The sequence below is a fragment of the Anastrepha ludens genome, chromosome 3 (assembly GCF_028408465.1).
Source record: "Anastrepha ludens isolate Willacy chromosome 3, idAnaLude1.1, whole genome shotgun sequence".
Taxonomy (NCBI): domain Eukaryota; kingdom Metazoa; phylum Arthropoda; class Insecta; order Diptera; family Tephritidae; genus Anastrepha; species Anastrepha ludens.
Genome location: NC_071499.1, coordinates 17,051,560 through 17,070,034, shown reverse-complemented (window position 1 = coordinate 17,070,034; position 18,475 = coordinate 17,051,560). Strand labels below are relative to the sequence as shown.

At 29.4% G+C, this 18,475-nt stretch overlaps 1 protein-coding gene across 1 annotated transcript in view; it reads right to left on the bottom strand.

Annotated features, from left to right (window-relative positions):
• The window catches only part of LOC128857069 (protein yellow), a 32,146-nt gene extending 19,189 nt beyond the window's left edge, over positions 1-12,957 (bottom strand). The window contains exon 1 of the mRNA XM_054092633.1: positions 12,528-12,957. Coding sequence (XP_053948608.1) covers positions 12,528-12,774 — 247 coding nt within the window. The 5' untranslated portion in view covers positions 12,775-12,957. The remainder of the gene's footprint in view (positions 1-12,527) is intronic.
• Between the last annotated feature and the right edge of the window lie 5,518 nt (positions 12,958-18,475).

The window sequence follows — 18,475 nt, the reverse complement described above, 5'->3', positions numbered from 1 at the left end:
ATAAAAAGAAAATACAAACGCAAAAATTTGTTAAATTTAATTAGAAGTTTGAAATTGATTCGCTCCCAGTTACAATTTATTTAAAAAACAAAAACACTGATTTCTTTCAGTTTTTTGTTTTCATGTGTTTTGAGTGTTTAAACACAAACAGATTTCAAAAGAAAAAAACATAACAGAAGACTATTTGGAGACATTTTTCAAATGTAGTGCATGCCGCTGACCAAAATCACGCACAGATATTGTAAATACAGCAAATTTCTATGCCAAATCAGTACGTATGCGCAACTCTTAAGTGACTATGTAAGAGCAGCGAATATACTTCCATTTTGGGGGGAAAAATGCATTAAAGAAAATAGACAAAAAACGAGTTCAGGTGAAAATTTAAAAAATTTAGTAAAAAAAAAAACTAGAAAATAAGATTATTTAAAATTGGATGAAATTTATATGAGTGTTAGATGGAATTGAATACAAATTATATATATTAAAAAAAAAATATTAAAAAAAACTAACAAATTTAATGAAGAAAAGAATTTGTGTATATATTATAATGATTTTTATTCAATTTAATGCCACACAAAAAAATGTATGTGGATTGAGATGGAATTAAATTGAAATCAATTAAATTAAAAAATATGAGAAAAAACCTATTTAATGAAAATAAATTTTTTTATTATATATTATAAAGATTTTTGTTTATTTTAATGCAATACAGAAATAAAATTGTATTAAAATATTTATTAGAATTTTTTTTTGCCTTTTTTATAGCATTTCAATTTTTTTTATTGAATTTAATTCAATCTAACACACATTTAAATGAAACTTTTTTTGTTTATAATCATATTTATTTAATAAAATACAAAAAAAAAAAAAATTTAAAAGAAAGAAAAAAAAATAATAAAAAATTTTCATACACAAAACAAAATTTATAAAAAAATTTTCATACACCAAAAAAATTTTATTTTTTCTCTTTTATAAAAATTTACATACACAAAAATATTTTTTTCCCTTTTTGCACTTTTAAATAGGAATGAAAAAAAAATTATTTAAGTAAACTTAACAAGCCAACAATTTTTATTATTTACATTTAAAAAAAATGTTTATGAAAAAAAATTACTTACACAAGAAAAAACATTTTCTTCCTTCGTTGTTAAACAAATACATATGAAAAAAAAAAATTATCTAAGTTAAATTTTGTTTGCCTTTAATAATATTTATTTAATTTAATACTATAAAAAATACAAAGAAAAAAATATTTCATTATTTAAATTAAAAAAAAAAAAACAAACGACAAAAAAAAATTCTTACAAAAAAAAAATTATTTCTTATTTTAACTTTGTTTGCTTTTTTTTAAATATGAATGAAAAAACAAAAATTTATTTAAATTAATTTTTCACAAAAATTTTTTTTTTTGCTTTTTTTGAATAAAATTTTTTTTATTCAATTTAAAAAAAAATTGTATATAATAATGTTTATTTAATTTAATACTATACAAAATACAAAAAAAAAATATTTAATTATTTAAATTTTTTAAAAAACAAAGGAAAAAAATTCTTTCACAAAAAAATTGTTTTTTGTTTCAACTTTTTTCCTTTTTTAAAATATGAATGAAAAAAAAAATATCTATTAAGATAACTTTTTATTTAAATTTTTGTTTGCTTCTTTTTTGCATTTTAATTGTTTTTAATTTAATTCAATTCAATCTAACACTCATTTAAATGAACAACATGAACAACATGAACAAAAAAACTGTGTATATAATAATGTTTAAATTTAATACTATACAAAATAAAAAAAAAGTTACTCAATAATTTAAATTAAAAAACGAGAAAAAAAATTTATTAAAGAAAACTACATGCACAAATACAATTTTTTTATTGCTTTTTTTTCTTTTTTCTAAATATGAGTGAAAAAAATTTTCAATTTAAGTAAATTTTTTTTTTAATTTTTTTTTTGCTTCTTTTTAGCATTTTGATTTTTCTTTATTCAATTATATTGAGCTCAATTCAATCTTAAACTCATTTAGAAGAAAAAATTTATTTTTGTATATAATAATGTTTATTTAATTTAATACTATAAAAAATAAAAATAAAAAATAAAAAAATTATTTCACAATTTAAATTGTTTTAAAAACATAGGGGGAACAAATTTTATTATAAAAATTACAAGGAGCAAAAAAGTTTTTTTCATTTCAACTTTTTTTCCTTTTTTTAAAATATGAATGAAAAAAGCATCTATTTAATTTAATTTTTAATTTAAATGTTTTTTCTGCTTTTTTTAGCATTGGAATTATTTTTATTCAATTTAATTGAATTCAATTCAGTTTAACACTCATATAAATGCTAATTTTTTTTTTGTATATAATAATGTTTATTTAATTTAATACTATACAAAATATAAAAAAAATTCTTTCGTTATTCATTTTTTTTTTTTTAAAGGAGAAAAAAATTTATTGAAAAAAAAAATTACATACACAGAAATATTTTTTTTTTTTTCATTTCAACTTTCTTTCTTTTTTTAAATATGAATGAAAAAAAAATATTTATTTACAATAACTTAACTTTTTATTTAAATTTTTGTTTGCTCGTTTTTTATTCAATTTAATTTAATTCATTAATTAATAATAATTCGTTCAATCTAAAACTCATTTAAATGAAAAAAAAATATTTTTTGTATATAATAATGTTTATTTAATTTAATACTATACAAAATACAAAAAAAAATATTTCATTGTTTAAATTTTTTTTAAAAACAAAGGGCAAAAACAGTTCTTCCACAAAATTTTTGTTTTTTATTTCAACTTTTCTTGAATTAAGAAGAAAAAAATTTAATTGAAAAAAATTATATTACATACACAAATAAATTTTTTTTTATTGCAAAAAAATTTTCTATTTTAGTCAATTTTTATTTTTTTTTTTCATTTGAATTTTTATTTCATTTGTTTTTTTTTTCTTATTTTTTGCATTTTAATATATTTATTCAGTTAAATTGAATTAAATTTAATCTAACACTGTTTTAAATGAAAAAATAATTTTTTGTTTTTAAAACCATAAAAAATAAATTTTTTTTTTAAATATTTTTTTTTTTATTGAAACGAACATTTTTTTGTGTATGTTATTTAAATAAAAAAAAGATTTTTTGCGTATGTAATTAAAATTTTTTTCTTTTTATTTTTAAAATTTAAATGAAGATAATTTTTTATTTTTTTAATAAAGTTAATTAAATTAAAGTAAATTCAATTTCGAGAATATACTGGGTGAAGTAGTTATTTTCCACTAGACATCTTCTAGATGTGAACCATAACTCGCGGTATACAACTCATCTAGTAATCGCATCAAAATATGTAACTTAACAGTTTTTCGTTTGGTGAAGCTATTTATGTTTTACAGTGGTCTAAAATGTAAGTAAAACAAAAGAAAATTCGATATATTCTCCAGTATCTCTACAACCAAAGTCAACAGTCGTAGCAGTCGGCCCAAAAAGTTTGTATTGCATCAGCAAAGCCGTAGCTCTAAACACTCCATTCTGGGGATATGTCCGTTGAAATAGAGACACTCAATAGTCGAAGTTTCGGTATAATAATGAAATCATAAAATCGGACTAGCATGAGAGGATAGTATGCTCTCATTGCCTATGAACTAAGAATCAGCCAGACTCAGCCAAATGAATTGAAACGAAGGAACCTTTCGCACCTAAACGACGCCTGTGGTTATTTGCTGATTTGTAATGTAAGTTGACCCATTTGCGAAACGAATGTTAACTGGGTTTTCATACGAGAACAACAACCTAAGGAGTTTATTGTGAAATGCGTTGAGCTGTGCGAAACAATCGCTAAGAATGGATTAGCGTTTAGAAAAATTTGATTGTGCATTTGGCGGGATTGGCAATAAGTCCCTTTGAACTTTCCCATCAGGCCAAACACTTAATTTGGATCTGAACAGATTAGAGTAAAGCAGACGATCGGCTAGAAAAACACACTGAACTGTACCGATCGGACCCGACACTCATCTTGGATCTCAACTAGTCAGATTGAAGCAGACGATCGGCTAAAAGAAACCTACTGAACTGTACCGATCGTACCCGGCAGTTAACTTGGGTCTCTACTAGTTGGATTGAAGCACGTGTTCGACTAGAAGTGACACTTTGAGCTTTTCTCATCGGTTCAAACACTTAATTTGGGCCTCAATAGATTAAATAGAAGCAGACGATCGACTAGAAGTGACCAGATTTAACGAATAGAAAATACTAGGCCACAAACATTTGTTGAAGTCTTTTAACGTCGCGACACAACTGAAGTTCCGATATCTTGGTCAGAAAGTTTCCTCCAATAGCACAATAAATTTCAATGAATGGTACCTAAGTATATTTAGTTCTTTATTGACCAAGTTCCGGTGGTTGTTTAACAGTATGAGTTTTTATTTGATTCTGGGAAAGGTAATTCGAGCTGCAGAATTGAATGGGTTAGGTTGCCATTATTAGCGCCTTTCCTTCCGCATTCTTTGAATTGCATAAAAAAGCGAAGCAAATGAGGAACGAGGACCAGGCGATTTCCATTTTATTTTTAAATATTTTTTCTTAATTTGTAAGGGGATTTCGTTTATTGCAACCATCCTGCATGGCGCAAGATTTATAGATTTTTCGGGATAGATGAAGGAGACAATACGCTTAGCTTTGGAAAGACGAAATTACAGGGCAGAGACAATTAGGTGGGCAAAGCGATCAGCCTAAAACTCGTTCCCACAGACAGCAGGTTCTACGTTACCAAAACGACCGGAATTTAAATCTCACCGAAGACTGTTACTCTAGGAACATTCCCCGTATAGCTATGTGAATGTTTATGCTGCCACAACAGCAACAACAACCAGCCTAAGACTGGTTGCACACTGAAGAGAATTTGGTGGTTTTAAATAATTTCCACATTTACTGTATATTTTGTCAAATGTTTTTCTTCTGTCGAAGAACTGGTCTATCGAAATGAATGTAAATTTATTACTGGCTTTTAATGCCATATGCGAATGAATGTAATTTTTTATTTCTCTTTTTTTTCGAAAGTTATAACATCTTGTATAACACTAAGCAGCTAGGCAGCTAATTTGCTGTCATGAGTGGCATTTTGCACCTACCGCACATATTTATGTACATTTATAGGTATACGCGCATTAGGGTGGGTCGATTTTTATGGAAAATTGTTTCCCGAAAAAGACTTGAACTAATCAATTACTTTATTATGTGCTCAAACACACACATTAGGGTGAGCATACTCATTACGGTGAGTTAATTTATATGGAACGGTTTTTCTCGTCATCGTTCCCAGTAGATTCAGATTCTACTTAAATTTATAAGAAAAAAAGTGCATTAAAGCATAGCTCTCAGATCAATTTTGAGTCTCTCAAATTTTAAAGGAGGCTGTCTTTAGTTAAACAAAGTTAATATGAAGATTAGTATGAACTAAAGTTTTATGAATGTTATTTCTGCTCAACATAAACCTGTATTTGGTGATTTTTTGCCCCGAAAGATTTATGTTTGATGTCTATTTTTTATACAAAGCGTTCGAAGCTGAGGCTGCAAAGCAAATTATTGTATTTTTTTAACACAATACTGGGAAAAGTGATTTGAAACCTACTTGTGGTATGTAAATCAAACTAAAACTTAAAAAAAAAAACAAAAAAAAAAATTATTAAGTTTTTAATATATTTAAAAACAAAAAATTGTTAATTTTAAATTAATAAATATTAAAAAAAATCTTAAATATTAAAAGAAGAATTTATAATATAAATTTTAAATTTTAATTTTTTAAATATAAATTTAAAATTTTTTTTTGTATTTTAAAACTAATTTTTTTCTTTAAATATTAAATTTATATATTTTTTTACGCATATACATTTTTATAAAAAACAAAAAAAATTTTTTTAAATAAAAGTAAAAAAATAAAATTTTATAAAATAAATTTACATACAAAAAAACAAAAAAAAAATTTTTAATTTAAAAATTTATTTTATAAAATTTGTTTTTCTTTTAAATTTAAATAAAAACTTTTTTTGATTTATTTTGTATTGCATTAAATAAATATTATTATTTACAAACCAAAAATTTGTTTCATTTAAAAGAGTCTTAGATTGAATTGAGTTCAATTAGATTGAACAAAAAAAAATCAAAATACTAAAAAACAGGCAAAAAAATTTAAAAAAAATTTTAATAATTTGTTTTTTTGTATTACATTAAATTAAACAAAAATCATTTCCATAGATACAAACACAATTTTTTTATCAAACTTGTTTTTTTTTGTTTTAAGATACATTTTTAAAAATTAAAAAATTAAAAAAATTAAAAATTCTTTTCTGAATATTTATTAAATTATCTTAACATTTTTTTTTTTAATAATTTTTTTTTACAATTCACAATATATTTCAAATTTTTTTGGGTTTAGCAACATTTTGCTTTGAACACCAGGTGCTTTTTTTTTACACTTTCTATCTTCACTACCATAACTCTCTCTCTAAGAGTATTTCCGTATTAACTAAAGATAGCTTTTTTCATAATTTAAAATTTGGAGGACTCGAAATTTACTTTAGAGCTTTGCTCTACGGCCCTTTGTTTTGCTAGCATAGTCTGTAGAATCTGAATCTGTTAAGAGCGATGCTTAAAAAAAATCATTCCGCACAAATTGACCCACCCTAGTGTATGTGTGCATATACTTATATATGTATGTGTGTATGTACATAGTGTTTGTGCCAATAATGAAGTGATTGATTAGTTCAAGTTTTTGCTACTTAAACGAGTAATTGATTTATTTATCAATAAACAAAATAGTTTAAGAAACAAAGCTTTTAAAAAATATCCACAATCCAATCGACAACTACAATCAATATTGTTTTGGGTATTAAATTGTTCGAGTGGCCAGTTAGCTGCAAATTAGCAAATTAACATTGTTGAATGCGCTTATTAACTGCTATGTTTTTGGGCCCCGCGTGCCAGAGTATTACGAGGGTTTTTTATATGTTGAGTGGCGTAACAGGCACTAGTGGATATTTCCACGGTATAATTTGACATTTACGACATAAATCTTTTTCAGAAATGAAATCAATTTCGATGGGCTTACTTCTACTCTACTTTACTTTGTACTTTTTCCAATGAATGTCGGTTTTTGCCATTGGCAAAGATCTACCAATAACCCCTTGTTTCAAGTGTTATAAGCGTGAAATAATAATAAATTATATTGAAAGAGGAAAAACTTTTAATGGTTTATCAAGTGTTTTGAAAAATATTTACAAAGTATCTGAAGACAACATATGTCTTATCATCAGTGATATTCAAGGACATATAATTCCAGTTTTTAATAAAAGATGAATGGAAGTCTCCCTTAAAAAAGACATATTTAAAAAAAACAGTAATTGGTTGGATTCCGAATATTCAGTTATTTTACCGAAAGACAATACACCCGTTTCTGGTAAACATGGAAAACCGTGCTTACCCTATACAGACTCATCAGAATCGAGCAAGGAAAGAAAAAAAACACAATGTTACTCTATGAATACGGATTTGAACAAATTTACAATGCTTATCTTCAGGGACTACGTTCGATAGGAGAAGGAACAGAAGCAAATCTTGTGGAAACAATAAGAGCAGCAGACCGTAAAAATAAGACCTTATACTCGGATCTAATAGAAAAATCAGAACAGAAACCCATTCTAACGGATGAAGAACCATTAAGTGTTTTAATTGATTTAAATTTAACAAAAGCCCAATATCAATACCTAAGAAATTTAACTAGCGAACGACACTCTTTTATATTTCCACCATATTACAAAGTGCAAGCAAATAAACAAACCTGCTATCCGCCAGTGTCCTCAATAGAAGTAACAAACTCAAGTGCAAAAATAATGAAGCTTTAAGTTTTATTGGATCACACTGTGGCTAGAATTTTGAGAGTAGATTCCGTCTTCAAAGATGAGTTGAAACATCTAGTTTGGTACAGTAAATGGGGGTGTGATGGTTTATCTGGACAAAGCCAGTAAAAAACAAAAACTTCCAGAAGAGTCTGAAAGTATTACTGACGCAAATTTGTTTATCACTTCTAAGGTGCCTATTATTTCTATTCCTTTAATACGTATTGTAATGTACTGCTTCTTAAATAATTTTAAATTTGATAATTTTTATGTTTAACCTTTTTTCACACGGTATTTAAAAATAAATTATATTAAAATATATTTTATTTAAGATGCTTTCCATTTCAATTCAACCGGGCTATTCGGGTCATGTTCTTCGATTTCGATGTAACTCAAATATGTTGCTCTCTGGTAAAAATTTTTTTTAAAGATTTATGGGCAGTTTTGTTTTTCGGCTCAAAATCGATTTTTTTTAACTATATAAGAAACAAATTTTTTTAAATGCCCATAACTTAGTCAAAAAGGAACCGATTTTAAAAATTCTGGGTTCAAAATGATCGTAATTACTTACACGAGCGACTTCATGTAGAAACAATTGCAAAAACGTAGTTCGAAATTTTTTATTTAGCAAAAAGGAAAAAAAAATTGAGATTTTTTCGAAATTTAATATTTCAAAAAGTGTATTTTTGTTTTTTTTATAACTTTTTCCAAATCGAGAGGACCCCTCAAACTTCAATTAAGCTGAATGCCCAGTAGCTAAAATGAGTTGTTTTTGAGTAATGAATTCTTGAGTAAAAAACCTGTTTCGCACTTTTTGTTTTTTGCAAAATAAAAAATTTTCAACTACTTTTTTGCAACTGTTTCTACATGAAATCGCTCGTGTAAGTAATGACGATCATTTTGAACCCAGAATTATTAAAATCGGTTCATTTTTGACTAAGTTATGGGCATTTAAAAAAAAAAATGTTTTTATATAATTAAAGAAAATCAAGTTTGAGCCGAAAAACAAAATTGCCTATAACTCTTGAAAAAAATTTTTTTCGGTCGAACAAAAAAATACGTGTCTCATTATTTTGACCAGAGAGCAGCATATTTGAGTTACATCGAAATCGAAGAACATGACCCGAATAGCCCGGTTGAATTGAAATGGAAAGCATCTTAAATCTTTACACATTTTTTTTTATTTGTGCAAATTTTCGTAACTTAATCCTTAGAAATGTAACAATTATCGATTTTTGGTCAGTAAAACTCCTCGATTTTCCATATTACAGCGCTTCAATTTTTTAATTAATATAGTTTTATTAAGACTTATGTTTGTAAATTTTCCAATTTTTTTATTATTTTGAATTAATTTTTTCTTTACTTTCTTAATTTCGTTTTATTATAATCGTGACCATAAAATATATATTTCTTATACACTTCCATTCTAAAATTTTTGTTCAATTTAATTATTGAAATATTTTTGTTACTTTGAACCCTTGTTTTTGGTGTTCTGTTTTTTTATTTCTATAAAACATTTTAAATTAGACTCGTGTCTGTATATATCATAACTTTTTTTTAATTTTTAATAAATTTTTTTTTTATATTCTTAAATTTTGTTTTTTATAATCCTCATTCCATTCTTAAACTATTGTTATTATATTTTTTTTTCAATTCAATTATTTAAATTTATTTGTTAACCTCATATTGTTTTGAACCTTTTTTTCGGTGTTTTATTTCTGTTTTTTTATTTCAACAATTTGTGTTATACCTTAAAAATTTTTTGAGCCCATCTTTCGTGGTTTTTTTAATTTCAATAATACATTTTTAATCAAATTTATGTTTGCTTTTTTCATAATTTTTTATTTTTAGTTTAATTAAATTTTTTTTTAATTTTCAAATTTTATCTTCTTACAGGCATTTCCCTAAAATATATATTTCTTATTCCGTTATTTAATTAACTTTTTTTTTCAATTCAGTTATTTTAATTTTTTTGTTACTGTATTTCTTTATTTATTAAAATTTTTGGAACCTTTTTTGGTCTTTTATTTCTATTTTTATTTAAAAAATTGATCTTTAAACTGGTGTTTGTGTTATACCTTAAATATTTTTTGAGCTCTTTTTTGGTGCTCTTTTATTTGAATCTCATATTTTAAATCAGATTTATGTTTGTATGTTTCATAATTTTTTATTTTTTATTTTTAGTTTAATTTAAATGTTTTAAATTTTCAAATTTTATCTTCTTACAAGCATTTCCTTAAAATATACCTTTCTTGTTCCATTCTTTAATTAACCTTTTTTTAATTTAGTTATTAAATTTTTGGAACCCTTTTTTTAAATGTATTAATTTTTTTTTAGCTATAATTTGTTTTGAATTAGATTTATGTTTTTATGCTTTATTAAATTAAAAAAAATTCTATTTTTTTAATCTTGAATTTTTTTTTAACCTAATCATTTCATTAAAATATATTCCTGTTTTTTTTTTTTGTATTTTTATTAATTTCGTTACCACGCTCTCGTTTTATTTTTATATTTCAGTTATATTTTGCGTTTTTCTATTTTAATTGTGTATGCACATACGCCTGTGTCTAAACTAATAGGAACGTAATGAGTGACTAATTTTTAACAATTTTTTTTTTATAAAATTTTTTTTTTTGCTTATATTTTTTTAAGTGCAGTGCATTGTGCAACAAAAGTCATAAAACTTATTGCAAAAATTAAGCTAATTTCAAAAACAAATTATAAAAATTTACAAGTTTTATTCAGAATTTTTAGAAAAATTCTGGGTTGCAGCCCATGCAGTATAAGTACAACAAAGTGCAAGTTGCGAGTGGTTCAAACTTCTGGTTAATTTCTGGCATTTTTTTTTCGATATAAAAGGCTTTTTTTCTCTACGGAAAAAAATCTCAACATCGCGTATGAAAAAAATTGTCAAAAATCGTTGGGATTTTTGACCGATTTTAAACTTACATTTTATTCTAATTTAATTGCATGGACTACAAAACTGAATACACCGATTTTTTCTGAAGATTTTATTTAAAAGCTGTAATTTTTATGGACATTTTTTTAAATTTCTGAATTTTGTTCCAAGTTGAAGCTTTGAGTTATAAGTTTATATAAAAAAAATTTTATGCAAGAAATAGTTAAAAACTACTAATTTATGGCGCTGGCTATTTTACAAATTTCCGCAGGAATCCAGGGGCCGAAAAGGAAAAATCACGCCAAATTTATGCTAATTTCAATTTTCTTGTTTTTTAGGTAATATCTTTTTTTAAGGAGGGGAGCTCTGCCAAACACCTGACAGAAGTGTAAGCGCCAATTATTAATACTATTTTTTATTAATTATTATTTTTTATCGTTATTTATTTTTACATTTAATACTTTAATTTATTTTATCCCTATTTTAGTATTAGTTTTTGCATTTTTATCCTAATTACAAGTAGCTATCTCGCCGCCTTTGGGCGCATAGTGCCGATCTCATAGTTATGAATAATTATTATTTCTTGCACTTTTAGCCTGCATCTTTAGTTGACTAATTTATTTTATATTTAATTTTAATTAGCTAAATTTTAACTAAATATGAAATGTATACGAAATATAGTTAATTAAATTTAGTTAATTAATTTAGGTAACTATTATTTTATATTTAGTTAAAATCTATTTTATATAAGCACCGATTTTTTGAAATTTAGTTATTTATATTTTTAATTGGACCATTTTTCAAAATGCCCTGGAAGTCTTGTGTGCTTTCAAGTTATATGATTGATTTATTGGTAAAAAACAATTTTTGGTTTGGCCATACGAGGATCGTTTAAAAAGTTGTCAGCCTTCAAAAAATGGTCTTCATATGGTCAATAGACATAGATATAGCGGGTTCTACGGAAATGGTTTTGATGAAATAAAATTTAAATGACGTAAAATTGATGTCGTTATCGTAAGACCTACGATCATTTGGAAAAAAAATATTTTTAGTATTTATTTCGGACCTTTAAATTCAAAAAAGGTCCAAAAAACGGGTTTTCATCTTTGAACGTCCGGCATTTGGTCAATTTTTTTTTCAGCGACCTGTGAGTCCCGGAATCCATATCACCAGTGACATACCTTGTTTTGGAAGACCATTTTTTGAAGGAACCTCGAATGGCCAAACAAAATTTTATTTGTAGCAATAGGTCAAAAAATAAAATACTTAAAAACAAAAATAAAAAATTGTTTTTGTTTTCGTTTCCGTATTACACGCTTTTATAGAAACACCCAAACAACACCATTTAAAATACGGCGAGGGTCTAATAGAATAAAAAAAAAAATTTTCCTAAAATATTTTACAGAATTTTCTTATCCTTCGGTTTTAATCCTTGAAAGTTTCTACGGTTTCTACCTCTATAATATTTTTTGTATAGCAGTAATTTACCGACCTTAGCATATGAATGTATCCGGATTTTTCGCCAGCGTACAGACCTTCGTTAACGAAACAAAGTTCCACTCTAAATGACTTCAAAAACCGCTAACCGAATGTATGAAATTTTACTTCGCCTTTTAAATTTGTATCCCTTTGCTAACCCTCCGCCCTCTTAATCATCTACACACATACAAATGAATGTAAGTAGAGATATGTAAATCACTCTAAATATCCTTTCGTATCCTTGCACTTCGCTGAGTTACACCTACCGTCACGCCAACGTGGCACCGTAACAAACAGCCGATTGCCCCAATGCTCCACGCCCACAGGCAATGCATTTTGTGGCACATAATCACCGCTGGCGAGCGCTTGCTGCTTCAAATTAGCACTCGGAAAAACGAAATCCAATTGTGTCCAGCTGTAACGTTCCTGCAATTTGTATGTCGCACGCGCATGCGCCACCAGGCATAACAACACGGCTAGACAAAAAATTGGTGAACGCAAATTCGCATCCATTTTGCTTTTAATAATTTTTTAATATTCCCGTATTTGCACTTTAAAAAGGATATTTTCATCAACTTTTATTTGCAAATTTAAAATTTATTTTTTTGTAAAAATTTTTAATTTCCAACACAACGCGCACTTCCGTTTTCTTGCAAGCGACGCGTTACTCGATATATTCAATGCACCAACGTTGGCGGCGCTAACACGCGACTGTTGTCCAATTGGCGAAATGTTACGATTTTTATAAACTTTAACAAAACAAGCAACACAGCAGGCCACCAACGGTGGCCACCTGTTTGCGGGCCGGCTAGTCTATCTGTCTGTCTGGCTGTCTGTTAGCCATCACACGCTTGATGACCGCAAAAGACATAGACGCAGCGCCGACGACAAGCCTCTCTCTGTGCGCTGATACGCGCATAAACCGTTTTTGTTCTTTTTTAAATTTTTGTTGTTTTTGCTGACATTCGGTGTTGCTCGTTTGGGTACACCGAACGCTACGTCACACTTTGGCTGGTGTTTCTCTTTTGCTACTGCTGCTGCTGTTGGTGTTTTTTACAGTTGACGACAATGCAACTGATTCCATTAGCAACAAATTCGTATCAAACTATAATTGACAATGTATTTGGTTTCTGCCAAATTTATGACAACCATTAAAGCGTGATTTTGAATAGCAGTCTGCGTAAGCGATCAGAATGGTTTTTATGTGCATTAATACCACCGCGGCAGACGGTCGTTAATCGGCGGCTGGCAGGCACACAGATAGCGCGGCTGGCTATTTGTACGTGCCACTCATTGCGTGTGGTGGCGCAAATTCTGAACACTTTTTTGGCGTTATGGCCATGTAGGACTACGCAGATGCACACATGCACACATACAGATGCACATGCAACAAAATGTAGCCATAAGCTTCTTGCTTCTGTGCTCCAATTCCGCTTGCGTAAGGCTCAAATTTACAGATTTTCTTCGATTTGCAGTAATAAGCAGTAGTTATGAGCAATGAGGAAAATCTCGACGTGATGTGTTAAGTAGGTGTAAATAAATACTCATACACACACATTTGCACTAATGCCAATATATCAAAGAAGGCATATTTGGAAATCCTCTTATGATTAGAAAAAAAAAAAAAAAAAAAAAAAAAAACGCAGCACAGTGCGACAAATTTCCACTTTTTTAACACCCATGACAAAAAAAAATATAAGTGGACAATATTAGAGCTGAATTATAATGAATTAGAATGAATTTACATTTTTCACATCCCACGAGCGTGGCAGCATTTAAGTTCTCGAAAGCCCTCAAAGTTTCACCTGGCACGCAAACTTCGAAAAATTATTTTAAATTTGTAAAAGTATTGGGCCGCGGAATAGGTGCTTAGCGTTTTTAAATTTTCTTCTATTTTACAACGATTTGTTTGCTGTTTGGCAAAGGGTAAGCATTCATTCGATAGAATTCTTTCTGCTCTACAAAACTATGTTAATTGTATTTTTGAGCTATTTAATTTGTTATTACTTTTGAGGCTTAGAAATGGCATATCCAGGCGGAAAATAATCAATAATTTCGACACCTGCTCTTTTTTGCTTTTCGTCGAGGTCAAAAAGCTACCGAAGCAGCCCGGGACATTCGCGCTATGTAGGCGAGTCTACAGCACAGAAATGGTTTGCAAAGTTCAAAAATGGCGACTTTGACGTCGATGATACGGCAGCGGAAGGCCTTCTGAATTCGTTGAAGATCGTCTCAAATCACTTTTGAAGGAGAACAGTCGTTCAACAGATCAACAACCAGATCAAAAACCAGCCTCCTCACAGGTGCTGTAACGGGTCACTGCACTGTTGGCGCTCTAGTCTGTAGAATGGGTGACTTCTGCAAGAGTTGTGGAGATGAAGAAGAAATTGAGTCGGTACAGCACCTTATCTGTGTAGGTCCTGCACTTCAAACAAGTCGTGCCAAATATCTTGGCGATTATTTCTTTGAAGACCTGGGAAATTTGCAAAAAGTCTCACTGGCGGGACTGGTTAACTTTTTAAAAAGATGCAAAGGGTTTAAGCAACTTAGTTAGGCGAAGGAAAACAAATGCAGGTATAACAATGGGCCATAGGGCCACCGAGTGTTTTGTCTTAGACAAGCAACCTGGCTAACATAGCCCAACCTTCCCTACCAGAAGATGATTTTTTAGCAAAATTGTGCTTAGTGGTTTTTCGTTATTTTTATAAGGCTGCCAAACGAGATCGAATTATTTTTTGCAATTTATAGATATAATTTATAGATCGAACTGTGGCAGTTGTCAGAACAAAATACTGCGAAAAAATTAAAGCTAAGCTAAAGGATCCTGTGTATTCATACAAATAAAAAGAAAAATTGTCAGTTTTGCCTGGAAATAGCGAAAAATGTGCTTTTGATAATTTTTCTCAATTCGTAGTTAACTTATTTTGGCTGCTAAAAAAATAGAAAAACAGATTCCAATACAGGAAACTCAGTGTCTGGCAACGATAAGGGCAACTTTCAAAAATACTTTTTGTTTATTTTTTCTGCCAAAAAATATTGTAATAAATCCTTCTGAAAATAAAAAAAGAACAAACATACTAAAAATCAAATCGAAAAACTCTTTGAAATAGAATGAATCAGGCCATAAAGCCAGCCTAATAATATTTCAAGGATTTGTCGCTCCACCTAGAGTGCTTAGCTGTATATGGTACTATGGTACCTATGAAATGAGACTTTAAGCTATTAGTCCATAGATGTCGCTAGGAGTATTTTTTAAAAATGTCGAATTTCGTGCCTTCAAACTACGATTTGCGGACATCGTTTATTTTGGGTTATCAATTGAAGAAAAACGCTTCTCAAGCTCATCAAACGCTTATAGAAGCTTATGGTGGGCATGCTCTAAGTAGACCACAGTGCTTCAGGTGGCTTGAAAAATTCCGAAGTGGTGATTTTAGCGTGGAGAACGAGGACCGTGGCCGACCACCGAAAAAGTTTGAGGTCGGCGAATTGCAAGCATTGTTGGATGAAGATGATGGTCAAACGCAAGAAATGATGGCAGAGCAGTTGGGAGTGACCCAAAAAACCATTACCAAACGTTTGAACAACATGGGCATGCTTTTAAAGATCGGAAGATGGCTGCCGCATGAACTGACTTCATGACAATGCACCTCCACATCGAACAAGAGCGACCCGGGAATTGGTGGAGATGTACGATTGTGAACCGCTGGTGCATGCGGCTTACTCACCAGACTTGGCGCCTTCCGTTTATCATTGGCTCGATGATTGGTTTGCGGCATCCACAAATTGCCTGAGAGATGGAAAAAATGTGTCGCTAGCGATGGCTTTTATTTTGAAGATTAAATGTGTAACCATTTTTTGTTAATAAACGTTTGAAATTGGAAAAAGTCTCATTTCATAGATATATACCGATAGAACATCAAATGTGATACTTATGTTCCAGCATTAATTATTATTAATTATATTAGACAAGTAACCTGACAACCTAACCTACAATCATGTTTTCTGAAAAATGTTAAAAATGTCCTTTGAAATGTCTTTCAAAAGACTCGCCTAGAACTTGTTTTCAAATAAATCAAACTCCGTAAAAAATTAGATTCTTTCAGATTTCATAGCTTTTTTATTTAAAATACGGTTCTTAAGGATTATATGTGAAAAATAACAACACTTAAACATCTACCAAGCGCACGTCTACAGGTAAAATCCGAAAAAATTATCTAATTCATGAATGCCGAATTGTTGAGAACGTCGAGATGTTCCTTCAGCAAAACTTGGCGCTACAACAGCAATATTCTCAACAGCATGTCGAGTTTTTGGTCTGCCTTTTTTACCCTATACAGAACCAGTTTCTTTAAATTTTTTTGCGAATCATTGGATTGTTGACTCATTCGGACGATTATTCCACCAAAAAATCACAAATTTTGCGAAATGTTGTTCTTCTCCACTGACCTTTTAGGTATTATTCATCACTATACCTTTCGATATACTTCAAAATTTCCGTTGGTTGTATTTAAAAAAAATTATGGTGAGGACCATTATTTTAACTAATTCCTGCGAAATGTTTGTGCTCCAAGCTCTATTAATTCCAGGTTAAAAGTAGTGCAAGGGTTGTGGTTTATATTATGGGCCTCTGCAACACTACGTAAAATGATGGCCTATTATTCGATATTTTTAATTAAAGGTTTGGTATTTTTTAACATAAACTTACATATAAAATTTTCACTTACGTTCTTAATTCTTCTTTTTTCATTGAGTTGAAAAAGTAATCTCGCCCAAAAGATGGAATTAACTGGTACAAATTTTTGAGCGATGATTTATTACGATTTTCGACGTGCATTATGACGTGCATTATGGGACATTAGTGCATTGATCAACTTACTTTGACTTTTGGCGTTGAAGCACCACACTTAGCCACTGTGAAATACTGGCGCAAAAAGTTCCATGCAGGATGAATTTCATGAAAGCCGTGCAAAAATCGATTGTTATGCCAAAAACAGTCGATGCTGTGCATTATAATCGATGCTGTGCGTTGATAATACAAAATAGTCATGTGACTTATCGCAATGTAGAGGCATCCTTGAGCATTAGTGCGACTAGCATACATACAGTAGCAGTGCAAACCTCATAAAGAATCTAATCTAATACATTCAGTATTGCAATTTGCTCGTCAAGAAGATTTATTACAATTGGATACCGATAATTTGCGAAGTGTCTTACCCAAAAATAGACTCGTGTCGATTGGTGTAAAGAAATGTTGAAGAAGTTCAGCCGCGGTGGTTTAAGATACCTCTATGACACCGCAATAGGTGACAAAGCTTGGTCTGTTCCACGCATCCGGCCAACGGCTGTCACTTTAGCATCATTCCCCATGTATATGTATGGGGAATGTTTATGCCACACAAACCATAAACACAACAGCAACCGATAAGATAAGTGTTCCCAAACGAGTTTAATCCAACAAAATTGTTCGCAGAAGAAGAACCTCAAAGCAAATGGTCGCCTATTTTCGCATAAACTGGTCATGTCACAACTGTACTACTAGAGAAACTAAAAAAAAATAAGATTTTTCAAATGGAGTCTGGAGAAAATTATTTTTTCTTAAGAACTTCATATGAAATTTGAAAAGTTTTAAATTTTTCTAGCTAGCGAAGAATTTAGTCTAGGTCACGCAAAAAGTGTTTAACTTCATCAAAAAAAAATCTTAATAAGAAAAATGTGTAGTATATTTGTATCTTATGAAGTTACGCAAAAGGTTAGATTTTTCTGTATATATATTATATTTCTTGTCAGTCTGAAGAGAGATGCCGGGTAATGAGATGTAATGAGGCTGGTACAAAAGAAACCCTGGAGCATCTGCTATGCTGCCGTCCGCCTCTCTTGAAAACTAGACTGTGCTACCTGGGTGATCTCTGTTTTGAAAGACTAGAATCTATCCTTGAACTGGAGCTGGAGCTTGAGCAACTCCTAAAATTCGCGAATAGTGCGCGCATCTTAAGCGATGTATATTTTTGCTAAAAGTAGGACTCTGAATCTGGTATCGCTATGGACCAAACTGGTGTCTAACCTTACGTACAGAGAAATGCCTTAGAGACCAATGCAATGTTTTGATAAAATTCTTCTTGCATTTGTCGATGCCAGCTCCTTTTATTGATTTATAATAACTTTTCGAGCCCTGCAGAAAAATTTAAAAATTCTTTTAAAATAATTTAAAGTGGTT